The 12,500-nt window shown below is 42.6% G+C and overlaps 1 protein-coding gene across 1 annotated transcript in view; it reads right to left on the bottom strand.

The window, feature by feature from the left end:
• Positions 1 to 12,500, bottom strand: part of INVS (inversin) — a 671,909-nt gene that overhangs the window by 120,277 nt on the left and 539,132 nt on the right. Inside the window, exons 17-18 of the mRNA XM_085873805.1 lie at positions 10,736 to 11,061; positions 8,549 to 8,608 (exon numbers count right to left, since the gene is read on the bottom strand). Coding sequence (XP_085729931.1) covers positions 8,549 to 8,608; positions 10,736 to 11,061 — 386 coding nt within the window. The remainder of the gene's footprint in view (positions 1 to 8,548; positions 8,609 to 10,735; positions 11,062 to 12,500) is intronic.

Below are 12,500 nucleotides of genomic sequence, written 5' to 3'. Positions count from 1 at the left end.
AGATCAAGGATAAAGGGGAACACCTCAAGTTGGAGGACCTTGTGACAAAAAGGACCAGTTCCTTCTTTGATGTTTTGATAGAAGGTGGAATAGCAACCTCTCAAACATTCTTGAAGAAACCTCCTGGTCAGTGGACAGATGATTCATTGTACAATGACCTACGGGCTCGGTCCTCTCAGCTCAAAGTAGTAAATGACACTGCGGAACGGGGGCATCAGCCTAATTCAAAAATATAACGAAACAGTAACCAAGGATGAGGACCAGAAACAATTCCTGCTTAGACTGGTATCAAACCACCATAAGATGATCCCGACTCCAACTAAGGCAGCAGTACAATCATAAATTGTTACGTTACAAACATTTGTACCATATCATATGTGGGACCTCTGAGTTCAGAATAAAATGGGGTGACCCCTAAATATTGTTTTATTGAAGAAAAATTTTGTGTGCTCTTTAGTTATATATGAAGGCATAAAAATAGCCTTGTGGAGATAGGAAATGTGTTCATTATTTTTTCTGGGCCACATATATATACATATACATATACATATATATATATATATATATATATATATATATATATATATATATACATACATATATATATACATACATACATTCATACACACACACACACCTGGTGTTGGCTCAATGGTTAGGGTGGTGGCTTGGAATCCTCTGATCCTGAGTTCAAACCCCACTCCACTGTTGAATTCATACCAGGTGGGGTTGACTCTGCCTGTCACCCTGCCGAGGTCGGCAAAATGAGTACCAGCATGCTGGCATCCTGTGTCGGAGTGGCGACCCGTCCAGGATTGTGTCCAATAGCCAAGGAGACTGCTTAGGCAGCACCAACGCTCTGCATGGAGTATGGTCCCGATGGATGGATATATATGTATATATATATATATATATATATATGTATATATATATATGTATATATATATATATATATATATATATATATATATATATATATATATATATCCAAGATGTGCATGTGTGTGTGAACACTGTTATTTGATTTCTATAGAACTATACAACTCTGCAATTCACTTCCGGTTCTGGGTTTGCAGCAACGGCAGGTTCTCTCACGGGTCTCTGCCGAATTTTTCAAAGTTAAGTTTCCATCGTTATTCGTCCTGTTTTAACTGTTTATTTTCTCACCTACATGTTACTACAGTGTGTTCCTAGTTCGGTTTTGCTTCAAAAAATCGTGCTATTTTTTGAGTTCTTCGACCTCGTCTTTCCGGGCTCTTTGAGGCCTAACCATCCTTCCCCTCTTGGTGTTTGATCGTTTTTATTTGTATTCTCTCCCTATTACCTTCAATTCCTATTTCCCCACTAATCTCCCACCCCTCCCAACTAAACACTCCGTTTCTTGTCTTACATTTAAAAGAAAGAAAAAAAAAAAAACGACCTTTCTCCCTGCATACCCGAGTCCCGATCCTCCTTCATCTTCTTCGTCATCATCTTCTTCTTCGTCTTCTTCTTCTTGCACACTATCTTTCTTGTACTTGAGCTGACCCACTCTCACCATTACCTTCACAATTTCTTCCTACAACCCTCCACTCCCGAATCTTACCTAATCTTCAAAAATCCATCTATAAATAATAATTTTCCTTGTATCCTTTCTATCTATACACCTCCTGTAACCTCCTGTAACCAGCACTGTTTATTTTCTCACCTACATGTTACTACTGTGTGTTCCTAGTTCGGTTTTGTTTCAAAAAATCGTGCTATTTTTTGAGTTCTTTGACCTTGTCTTTCCGGGCTCTTTGAGGCCTACCCATCCTTCCCCTCTTGGTGTTTGATCATTTTTATTTGTATTCTCTCCCTATTACCTTCAATTCCTATTTCGCCACAAAATCTCCCACCCCTCCCAACTATTACATTTAAAAGAAAGAAAAAAAAAACTACCTTTCTCCCTGCATACCCAAGTCCCGATCCTCCTTCTTCATCTTCTTCTTCTTCTTCGTCTTGCACACTATCTTTCTTGTACTTGAGCTGATCCACTCTCACCATTACCTTCACGATTTCTTCCTACAACCCTCCACTCCCGAATCTTACCTATTCTTCAAAAATCCATCTATAAATAATAATTTTCCTTGTATCCTTTATATCTATACACCTCCTGTAACCAGGTATCCCTCTACCCACTTCCTGATACTTTTCATCGACCCAGCAGCTTCACTCTGCATTTACCGTTCCAAATTCACCAGACGCCTCCACAATTTTACTTCAACCTTCCTTTGTCCGAATGTTACGCAATCCTTATTTAGAAAAATAAATAAAAATAAATTCACTTTTGACTATACACCTCCCATAACCACGTGCTTTCCCATAACCATGCGATCTGGTTCCACCCTCTGCGTTTACCGATCCAAATTTACCATTCACCTCACTATTTTTTCTACAACCTTTCCTTTACCTAATCTGATGAAAACTCTCTCAAAAAATAGTAATAATAATAATAACAAAAACGATTTCTTATAATGCTTCATCTTCCTCTTTCACACATGTGATTCTCATTATTTTATCATAATTCACCACTCTTCTTCTATTTCAACAAACAGCTCTCAATTTGACCTTTCCTTCATACCTTGCCAAAAAATCCAACTCATACAGCTTTTCATGTCTCCAATCTCTTAATTTGCCTTTATTGCATCCATCAAGAAATGTCTTTGATCGCATTTCTTGCCTAAAAAATGTTTTAAACCCCAGTTTTCAATGAATGTTTGCTTTCCATCAACCATTTTTTTCCCAACTTCAGTGCCAACTCACCCCTCTCACCCCTCCCTCTCAAAGCAACCATCACACTCTTCTCCCTCCAAGCCTCCCCCTCACCTTTCTCAAAAACTCCCGTCACCTTTCTCCCTCAACTTTCCCCACTCACCCTTTTCCCACCATTCACCCCCTCACTCACCCTTCTCAAAGTTGCCCCCCCCTCACATCCACAAAACTGCCTGCTTCCCCTGCCCTCTCACCTCCATCTCATCACTCCACCTCCTCAACTCCTCAACTGCCTTCTGCCCCCTCTCTTGACTCCCATCTGCCCAAGCACCACAGAGCCTTTTCTCCTCCTCATCTGGCCCCCTCCCCTAGCGATTCTGTAATCCCCCACACTTTTTCAACAACTCTCCTTACCTCCCCCCCTCCTTCCTTCTCTTACCCTCACTCTCCCCTCCCTTCCCTTCCACCCAAAGCCTCCTCCCATCCCTCTTCATGAACAGTGTGGACCTTAAATATCTGGGGCCTTCGCTCAAACCTTGCATGTCTTTCCATACAGGTTGCCACTGACAAACCAGACATAATCTGCCTAACAGAAACTTTCCTCCCTCAGGTCGTCTCTGACTCCCAAGTATCTCTCCCTGGTTACTCCCTCCTCCGGTATAACAGACCCGAGTCTTGTCCTGGTGGAGGAGTTGATCTCTTCATTGAAGAATCTATTCTTCACTCTCCATACACTGCCCTCACTCCCCCACACCCCAAGAATACGTCTGGCTATGGCTTCCCTCCACTCCCACCTCATGTTTAGATGAGTACTGCACCGTCCATCAAACAGTGATGACTCCATTTACACCTAACTGTCTGAAAGCATGGACCAACTTCTATCTTCTCATCCAAACTCTCTCTTCCTCATACGTCGTGACTTCAATTGTTATCATGCCAGTTGGGTAGGTATGGGTACCTCTCTGACCTGTCATGGCACTTCAGCAAAAGACTTCTGCGACTCATTGGGACTGACTCAATCGGTCAACTTCCCGACCCGGATCTCAACCATTGAGATCCGAACAATACATATATATGTATTGACATATATATGTATGTATATGCAAACAACATTGGAATCATACTCAATCTCTTCTGGATTTGATTTTGATAAATTCCCTGAAAATATCTGTTGTTCTTCCTCTGCTCCAATCGGTTCTTCTGACCACATGCTTGTCAAAGTGGACATCTCTCTGGCTGTTATCAGAGAACCACGTCAGCACCGTCGAGTCTGCCATTTCACTCAAGCCGACTGGCAGGGTCTCCAAACAGTCAACAAACTTCTCGACTGGTCTCCCATCGCTACTTTCTTCAACATCAACTCATCCTGGGAATTCTTTCAAAGAAACTTGCTCTCCCTCATGCACAGATTTATCCCCTCTCTTCTTCAGTTGGCTTACCCTTCCATGGTTCAATGAAGCTTGTGGCGAAGCAGTTGTCTTATAAAACAACTTGCCTTTGCCACAAGGATAGCAACCCCAACTGAGAGTAATCTCAGTTCCTTCCATAAAGCTCGGAACAAGAGCGTGTCTATCCTCAGGAGAGCCAGAAAACAACATCTTCCGAGTCTCAAGTCCGAACTCTCAAACCTGTCTCCATCCTCCAAATCCTGGTGGCATCTAATCAAACCTGTTTCTGGTATATGTTCCCCCTCCATTACTCTCCCTTACCTCAAATGGCCGCACTGCTGATACCGCACGTGAAAAAGCTGAATGCCTCAACTCGGTGTTTGCATCGAAATCTTGTGTCCAAAACCCATCACTTTCTGTACCCGCCTTACCCAGTCACACCCAACTGTCCCTGGACTCTTTGTCCTTTCTTCTGACAAAGTGAAGAGCTTACTGTCAAACCTCGACTCAGATTATGCAACCGGTCCAGACGGCATCAGCCCACGTGCCCTAAAAACCTGCTCCTCTGCTCTTGCTCCCCCTCTCTGTTCTATTCACCCTGTTGTTTGCTCAAGGTCATCTGCCATCTGCTTGGAAATCAGCAAACATTCCTGCCCTGCACAAAAAGGTGCAAAAACCGATCCCTGCAACTGCAGACCAATCAGCCTTCTCCCAATCATCAGCAAGGTTATGGAATCAATCATCGCTTCAGACATTAAGTCCTTCCTCTTCTCCAATGGCTTGATTTCCAATCATCAACTTGGTTTCAGACCAGGATACTCTTCCCTGGATATGCCGATTCTGCTCTCCCAACAATGGATGGAGGAACTCAATGCTGGACATGAAATCAGAGCCATATCCTGAGACATATCGTGTGCTTTTGAAATGTTCTGGCACCCTGCCCTACTCACCAAACTCTCTTCCTATGGTATCCAAAGCCATCTCCACTCATGGCTCGCAGACTTCCTCTCCTGTCGCAGTCAACGTGTGGCCCGAAATGGAGTTCTTTCACCCCCCCCCCTTCCTGTCCAGGCTGGAGTTCCTCAAGGATGCGTTCTGGGCCCTGTTCTTTTTCTGGTTTTCATCAATGATCTCTCCGACTCTCTGGAAAATCCTCTTTACCTCTTTGCCGATTCCTCCACCCTCTGCCATACCATATTTCATCCCTAAGACCAGCAAGCAGCAGCTTCTTCACTCTCTGCAGATCTGGGTAAAATCACAAACTGGTCCAACACGTGGAACATGTCTTTCAATCCAGACAAATCTCACACTCTCACTATGTCTCTCCGAAAGGACCGTTTGGAACCCCCCCCCCCCCCATATACTTTCTCAACAATCCTCTGAAAGAAGTCCTTTCTTTCAAGCTTCTGGGTCTCAATATCTGCCATGATCTTTCCTGAGAAAGCCACATTTCCAACCTGGCCTTCAAAGCCAGTCGCCGACTGGGAATCCTCCGTCATGCAAAGTCCTTCCTCCTTCCCCACCTGAGCTCCTGACCACATACAAAGCTTTTGTCTGCAGCCTGATGGAGTACTGCTCTCCCCTCTGGGCTGGTGCTCCTGCTTCTCACCTTTCTCAGCTTCACACTGTGGAAACCAAGGCATTTCGGATCATTGCTATCTCCCACAATGAGGCTGAGTCTTTGGGCCTCTCACTCTCACACTGCAGGCAGGTCGTCTTCTACCATCTCCTCTCCGGTCTTGCCCCCCCCCCACCCCCTGCTCTGCCTGCGATTTGTCCCCACCATATTTCCGCAGGGCGGTCAAGGTCCGCCAACAACTCCCTTCTGGTAAAACTACCAAAAATCACAAATCACTGCTCACCTTCACTCTTTCATTCCTCTTATTCCCCACCTTTGGAATAAACTCCCTCACTCTGTTCAATCCCATTCTTCCCTCCAGGCCTTCAAAACAGCTGTTCACCACCACCTCTTATCGTCCCCCATTCAAATCCTCGATCTTCTCTACCCCCGTTATCCACCCCAAACCCAAGTCCTTGAAATTCCCTGCTTTCCTTCCTGAAAGTCCCTGTAGTGTTCATCTTGTATACCCCGTGTTCCCTGCCCCATCCCTCTCCCTTCCCTTCCACAGATCTCATTATGTCTCTGTTCTCCATTGTTTTTTCCTTCCCACTCCCATCCCTCTTGTCTCATGCCCCCCTTGCTGTGCATTGTGTTTTAGCTCTCATCTGACAATGCAGACAAAAAAAACAAAAAAAACTCCACACCCCTTGACCAATCTCTACCAATTTTTGAATACATGCTGGGGGTACCCAGGATAAGGTCATGTGCATAAAAACTCCCCCAACCCCCTTCCCCCCCCCCACAAGGAAGGAAATTCTCTGTATGTATGTGCAGGGCCAGATTTGGTGACATGAGACCCAGGCTATCATCTTGGGTACAAGCTGCTAGTTTTGGGAATGCACCTGCCAACAAGCAATACAAGGAAATTTGATGCAGGAAGAGGCCATTCGGCACATTATGCCTGCGCTCCAACAAATTAAATAAATATGTCAATCAAACAACTTAATTATATGAGGGGTACGGGGAGGAGGAGGGGACGAGAAAGTGTGGCAGGCTCAAGGATATCACCAGGGTGTGAAAAATAAGATTGAAAAAAAAAAAACTACCGATAAGTCCTGCCACTCCCTGTGCCCCTCTATCTCAATGCTTTGAGCAAGTAATCCAATTAATTTTAAACCTATGCACTGTTTGTGCTGTCACTACTTTTCCAGATAGGCCATTCCATGCATTAACTGGAACGGCATTTGGTAGAGCGCATACCTCCACTAGGCTGAACAATTACGGTTTGTATCCCACTGATAGGCCGGATCTGGATCCAGACCTGAACCAAAATCAAATCGGCTTGTTCTTGTCACCTACCCAACTCAACCACCAAGTTTTGTCATAACCCATTCACAACGTTTTGAAATATCATGCGATGTATTATACGTGGCCTTTTCTCTCAAGGGTGAAGAATCACTTAAAAGTTATAGTATCAGGATCTGTATCCATATCTTCACCAACCTGTCCACTCAGTTTCGTCCGAATCCGTCCATAAATCTTTGAGATATCCTGCTCACAGACAAACAAACAATAAAAAACAGACAAACGGGGTGAAAATACTATAACCTCTATCCACCTTCGTTGGCAGAGGTAAAAATGTACAACATAGGAGGTATATTAAAGTCTAACCCAAAAAGGAAAAATGTACCTGAAATATTTCACTTTCAGCAAAAAAGTGAAAGTGCAATTGCATACTAAAATGGCTAACTTATGCAGCAGTCATAGCCAGTCCAAGGAAAGTGCGCACAAAGCAAGCACCTGAGATAATAACAGAGTTCTTTGCCCATAGTCAAGGCTTGCAGGACAAAGGGTTTTAGAAACATGCAGTGGACCATGGAAAAAGGAGGGGGAAAAAACCTCATCTCAACTCGCACTCAACAGGAGAAAGCCAACAAGAGGAGGGGCAAAGCAGAGGGCAGCTATTTCTATTTTCCAGCAATGGCATTATGAATAATTTAGAGCGCTACGATGTGCCACGGAGATAGAGAAATATAAATTCACACCCCAGAGCGTTACCCACTTGGCCACTGCAAAACTGCTCAATTTTAATACCGGGTGAACATTGTATCTGACCGAAGCCCTCTGTAATCTCGTGAAGTCACTTTGTCACGGGCAATATGTCGAATGGCCGCATTGCTTCAAGAAATACAGCAGACTCCATTTGACAAACAATATATCACATCGCGTGATCGTCATGATATAGCATGATATCCGAGACCAAGCCGTATGAGAAATGGGATGCGGCTTCAATAAAACATTATTTTCTAATCTCCACACATTTTCTCTTCCTACCGTTGAATTTCTGAAGAACGAAAGAGATGGCAGCCTTTTTCCCCAAAAAATTTGTACCGGTGCTACGCAAGCTGCAATACATCTCTCACGGCTCCCTGGGTCCCAAGAGAACGGTTTATATCATGCCAGACCGCTGTGACGGTCTCCAACCAATGGCTGCATATTCACACAAACCCGTGCATTATCTACTGGGGTGTCAACACTGCCCTAATTATGGCTATTTGTTATGTCCCACTCTCAGTATTAAAACTTCATAATTCTTGTCGTTTTACTAACCATTGGTCATCTTCTTCAAATGAATACGCTGTTAGTTTCAGCAATGGAACAACACATTTTACATGATTTTTTTTTTTACTATTCCACACAAACAACTGCCATCAAATTCCTTCCAAGAAATGCAACTTTGCTCGAACATGATTTCATGCAAGCTTATAGTGACAAGCTTGGGTTTGCTCCTTTTTAAAAAATTTTTCTTGGAATGAACAAGATGTTGTTTAGGACGAATTCACCTCTCTTGGATTGGTGTGCTCACCTGTGTGACCCTGAAGAGCAGGAGATCTTTTAGTTGTGAGAAGCTCTATGCTGTGAGATCCTGCAATGCATACAATAAATGAAACTCATTCAATTTATATTCATTGGTATCATTGAATTAACTTTGAAGTGTAAATACAAACTGGCAACTGCGATGATTTTACCAAACATCAAACTGTGAACAATTGTAAATGGTACAGGTTGAACATTTATATAAACAGGAACAACACAGTCTTTGTCTTGTACTCTTATCCTTTCACCTCCTCCAATACTTCTTTCACTCTCCCTGTTCGATAGCAGAGCTATGAAACACCACACAACTCACACACGCAGTCCTCCCTGACTCCACACATTCAACCAACCCTCGCTCACACATAGATGAGATGCTCGACTCCACACTGCTGAACTGTTTTGTACGGAGATGTGATCGGCCACTGGTAAGGACCAGCTCACATACAAAAAAACACACTGTTCCTGCACCCCTCCACCAGTGTTCACTTGTGTGTGCTTCTCCATCTCTATATCTCTGGTTTGCCAATATCACAAGTCTTCGCTCCAATTTCATTGACTTATCCATGCTGGTGCAGATTATCAAAATATGGATGTCTCACAAAAACATTTCTTTCACAAGATGCTTTTGTTTGTCTCCCTGGTTGTCTCCTCCACTCTGTTGACCTGGTTTCAGCAATAGAGGTGGTTGCTGTGTATGTCTGTTCCTTCCTTCCCCACAAAAACTGTTCCTCACCAGTCACCCCCGATGGTGTACATTTGGCTTAGGGTGTGTCTGTCTGTCTGTCTGTCTGTCTCTCTCTCTCTCTCTCTCTCTACATATTTTCTTTGTATTGAGAGCTCCATGGAGTGTGGGTCTCTATGCTGGGCTGCTGCTCCCAGTTTCCAACCTTGCATCTCTCGAGTCAGTCAAAAACGAGATCTTCTGCACCATTGGAATATCAAGACAGGAGGTGGATTCCCCAGGTTGTGGAGTAATCTTCCTGCATGTGTTGTGTTGTTCTCCTCACATTGATCTTTAAAATACACTGCCCACAACTAGGTCATGCACTTACCCTTGCACATCCACAACCTCTTCTACATATGCTGATTCTTTTCCATTATGTTATTCTCTGGGCTATTGTACTTGTGTGTTATTCCTCCTTTCCTCTTTGTGTATGTCAACTCCCCACCCTCCCCCATACCCCCTGGAAGTTTGTAAACCTGCTCCTACTTGCTTCACTCTTCCATGAACGTCGACCCTTGTGTAAAAAGAATGATTATTTGTAACAGCTTAAGGATCTAGAAAATGCAAAATTGGTCCAGAGCGAAGCCCCACCATTTATTACCCCCCCCCCAATCCCTATCACATTCCATGTACGAGGAAGGCTCAAAGAGATGTCGACCTCAACAAGCAATGTTTTGTATGCATACTGGAAACATGCAACTCTCCATTACATTTCTTCCTTTTCCTTCTCAACAACCTCCTTTCATTGTCCTTTAATTATTTTCTGCCTGTATTACCTTCTCAAACGAACTCCTCCTCTTCCTCTGTCAAGTTTAGTTTTCTCAGTTTACTTCCCTCTCCTTACAACCCTGCCCAATGTTCACATTCACTTATTTTACTCATATGCAGATTATTCAGGAAGAAGAGACCAAGTAATGTCCATGTGCTGTCTATTTTCTTTACAGTTGCGCACTTTTGTAATGAATTGAAATCGCAAGGGTTGTAAAACACCTTGCAGTCATGTACGAACTCATTGAGTTGTTTTGAGTTGAACTTATTGTTAGAAGTGGGCAACATGGATAAAAGGAAGGAATTGGGCAACATGGATTAAAGGAAGAAATTTAAGAGGATGTTTCCATTGTACCAATCTGAATTTTCAACACCGGGTGCTTGATAACTGGAAGCAGGTGCAGACAGGTGGAAGGTACTCACTCTTCTATTCTCATTCACAATAATTCTGGCATCAGAATAGGGCTAGCTGTTGGGTACTAAGGAAGACATTCTTTTCTGTATGATTCTAAAACGCACAAACACTGTTGGCCAGGTGCCTATTCTTCAAAATTACGATACATAACAAACGTCATTATATTCATGATATTTAGTAAATTATACAATAAGCCATTGTAGCATAATACATTCATTCCTCTAATATAAAGTTAAAGTGAAACAAGCCATGAAAATGCAAAAGCTTACCATAGGCCTTCCTCATCAAATGAACGCGCTTCATCACATGACCACCATCACTCTTATCCTTTGATAGCTTATGCTCTGTTTTGCATAACTGACTCATTGTTTCCTTTGTTGTACTTGGAAAACTTTGGGATGTTTTATTCTTCAACATCTTGTGTTGTGTTTGCCAAGAAGAGGCACTCTTTCTTTCTCCCAAGGTTTTTGTACCCATTGTTTTAGCTCCCAGATGGTATTCTGTTGAGATCAGGCACTCATCTGCTCGACAGCATGCCACTTTCTTTTCCATCATGTTCAACCCTCCATTTAGTAGACTGTGGCTGTATTTATACCTATAAAAGGAAGAATACAAATAATTGTTTTTTTTTATTGCTCTCACCCATGCAAGTATAATTGTCACTTGAGAATAAATAAATAAAGGCCAAGAGGAGCTTGCACGTTAATGTAATGGCTGTCCCGTTATTTTTGTTGCAAAAAGGATTGTTTATAACTTTATTGTTGGTGTATTTTGAGACAATTCCAGTGCTGTAGAATCGTCAGATTTAATACATCTTCACATGACCATCCTGCTATCATTAGACGTACTCATTGCTCAAACTCGTCAATGACATTATTGAGGTGCTCCTATGTAATAGCCTGGATGCGTCTGTGATCTGTATAAGTATTCTGTTGCAAGCAGTGTTTTCAAGGTACAGCAATGTTTAAAGGTGACCCCACCAATAAAAAAAAAAAAATTGTGTTAGGTCAAGGGAACCAGGTGACCATGCAATCGGCTTACTATGGCCTATCCAGCATACTGGAAAAACTTCATTGAGGATATTTTGAACTGCATTTGCAAAATGGGGGTGAGCAGGGCATCATCTCGTTGAAAGATTATGCTCATTTTCAGGCCTCTGAGAGCTCTCATCTATGGAAGGAAGAATGTTTGTAACATTTTTAGGTAATTTTCTCCTGTCACTGTGGGTTCAGTAAAGAAGAACGGCCCAATTATGTCGCTCTGTGACAGAGTGCACCAAGTATCAACTTTGAAGGAGTCATACTCATGCTCTCTTGTTTCATGAGGATTCTCCTGCCTCCAAGTCTTGCAAACTATGATGATTTACCTTGTCCAGCAAGATGAAATGCAGCCTCATCAGAATGCTATCAAGAAACCTGTTGTCTTTTTGATCTTTTCAACAAGAGTACCACAACAAGCAACATAGTTGGCATAATTCTCTTCCAGCAATTGATTCCACTTGTATCCAATAAGTATGAAGAGCAAGTCTGGGCAAAATGCGATGAAGTATGGATTTTGGAATCGAGCTCTGCTAATGGCTGCTTTTGGTGGATTTTTCTTTCCATGATATTTGCTGTCTTTTCGATAACTTTGAATGACATCTTTCTTTCATCTCACGTCTTTGGCTCCACACTTCCAGTTTCGGCAAATTTTCTCACCCAACATCAAATCCAATTCCCAAGGGGTGCTTTTTTTCTTCAAATTAATTATGCTTCAACCTCTGTTTCAATTACGGACCCTGCTTATCATAAAAAAAAGGTTCATCACAGTTACAGTCACCTGCATGCAAAATATTTTTCACCGATCAATATATTCCACTTCCTGTTTCTGTTACCTGAAGGATATATGATCACGAAGTGGGGGATTTAAAAATGATTGGAGCTTCACTACTTACCACATTCGAAAGAATTTTTCAACACGATACTTTTTTAAGTTCTAAATGATCCTTTTTACAACAAAACAGTGGGACACAGGGAATTTTTTTCGAGTTTTGTT

This window comes from Eptatretus burgeri, chromosome 3 (assembly GCF_056783735.1).
Source record: "Eptatretus burgeri isolate ZD-2024b chromosome 3, Ebu_testis_v1, whole genome shotgun sequence".
NCBI classification, from domain to species: domain Eukaryota; kingdom Metazoa; phylum Chordata; class Myxini; order Myxiniformes; family Myxinidae; genus Eptatretus; species Eptatretus burgeri.
Note: the sequence above shows the minus strand (reverse complement) of the source record. Positions and strands in the feature narration are given on the sequence as shown.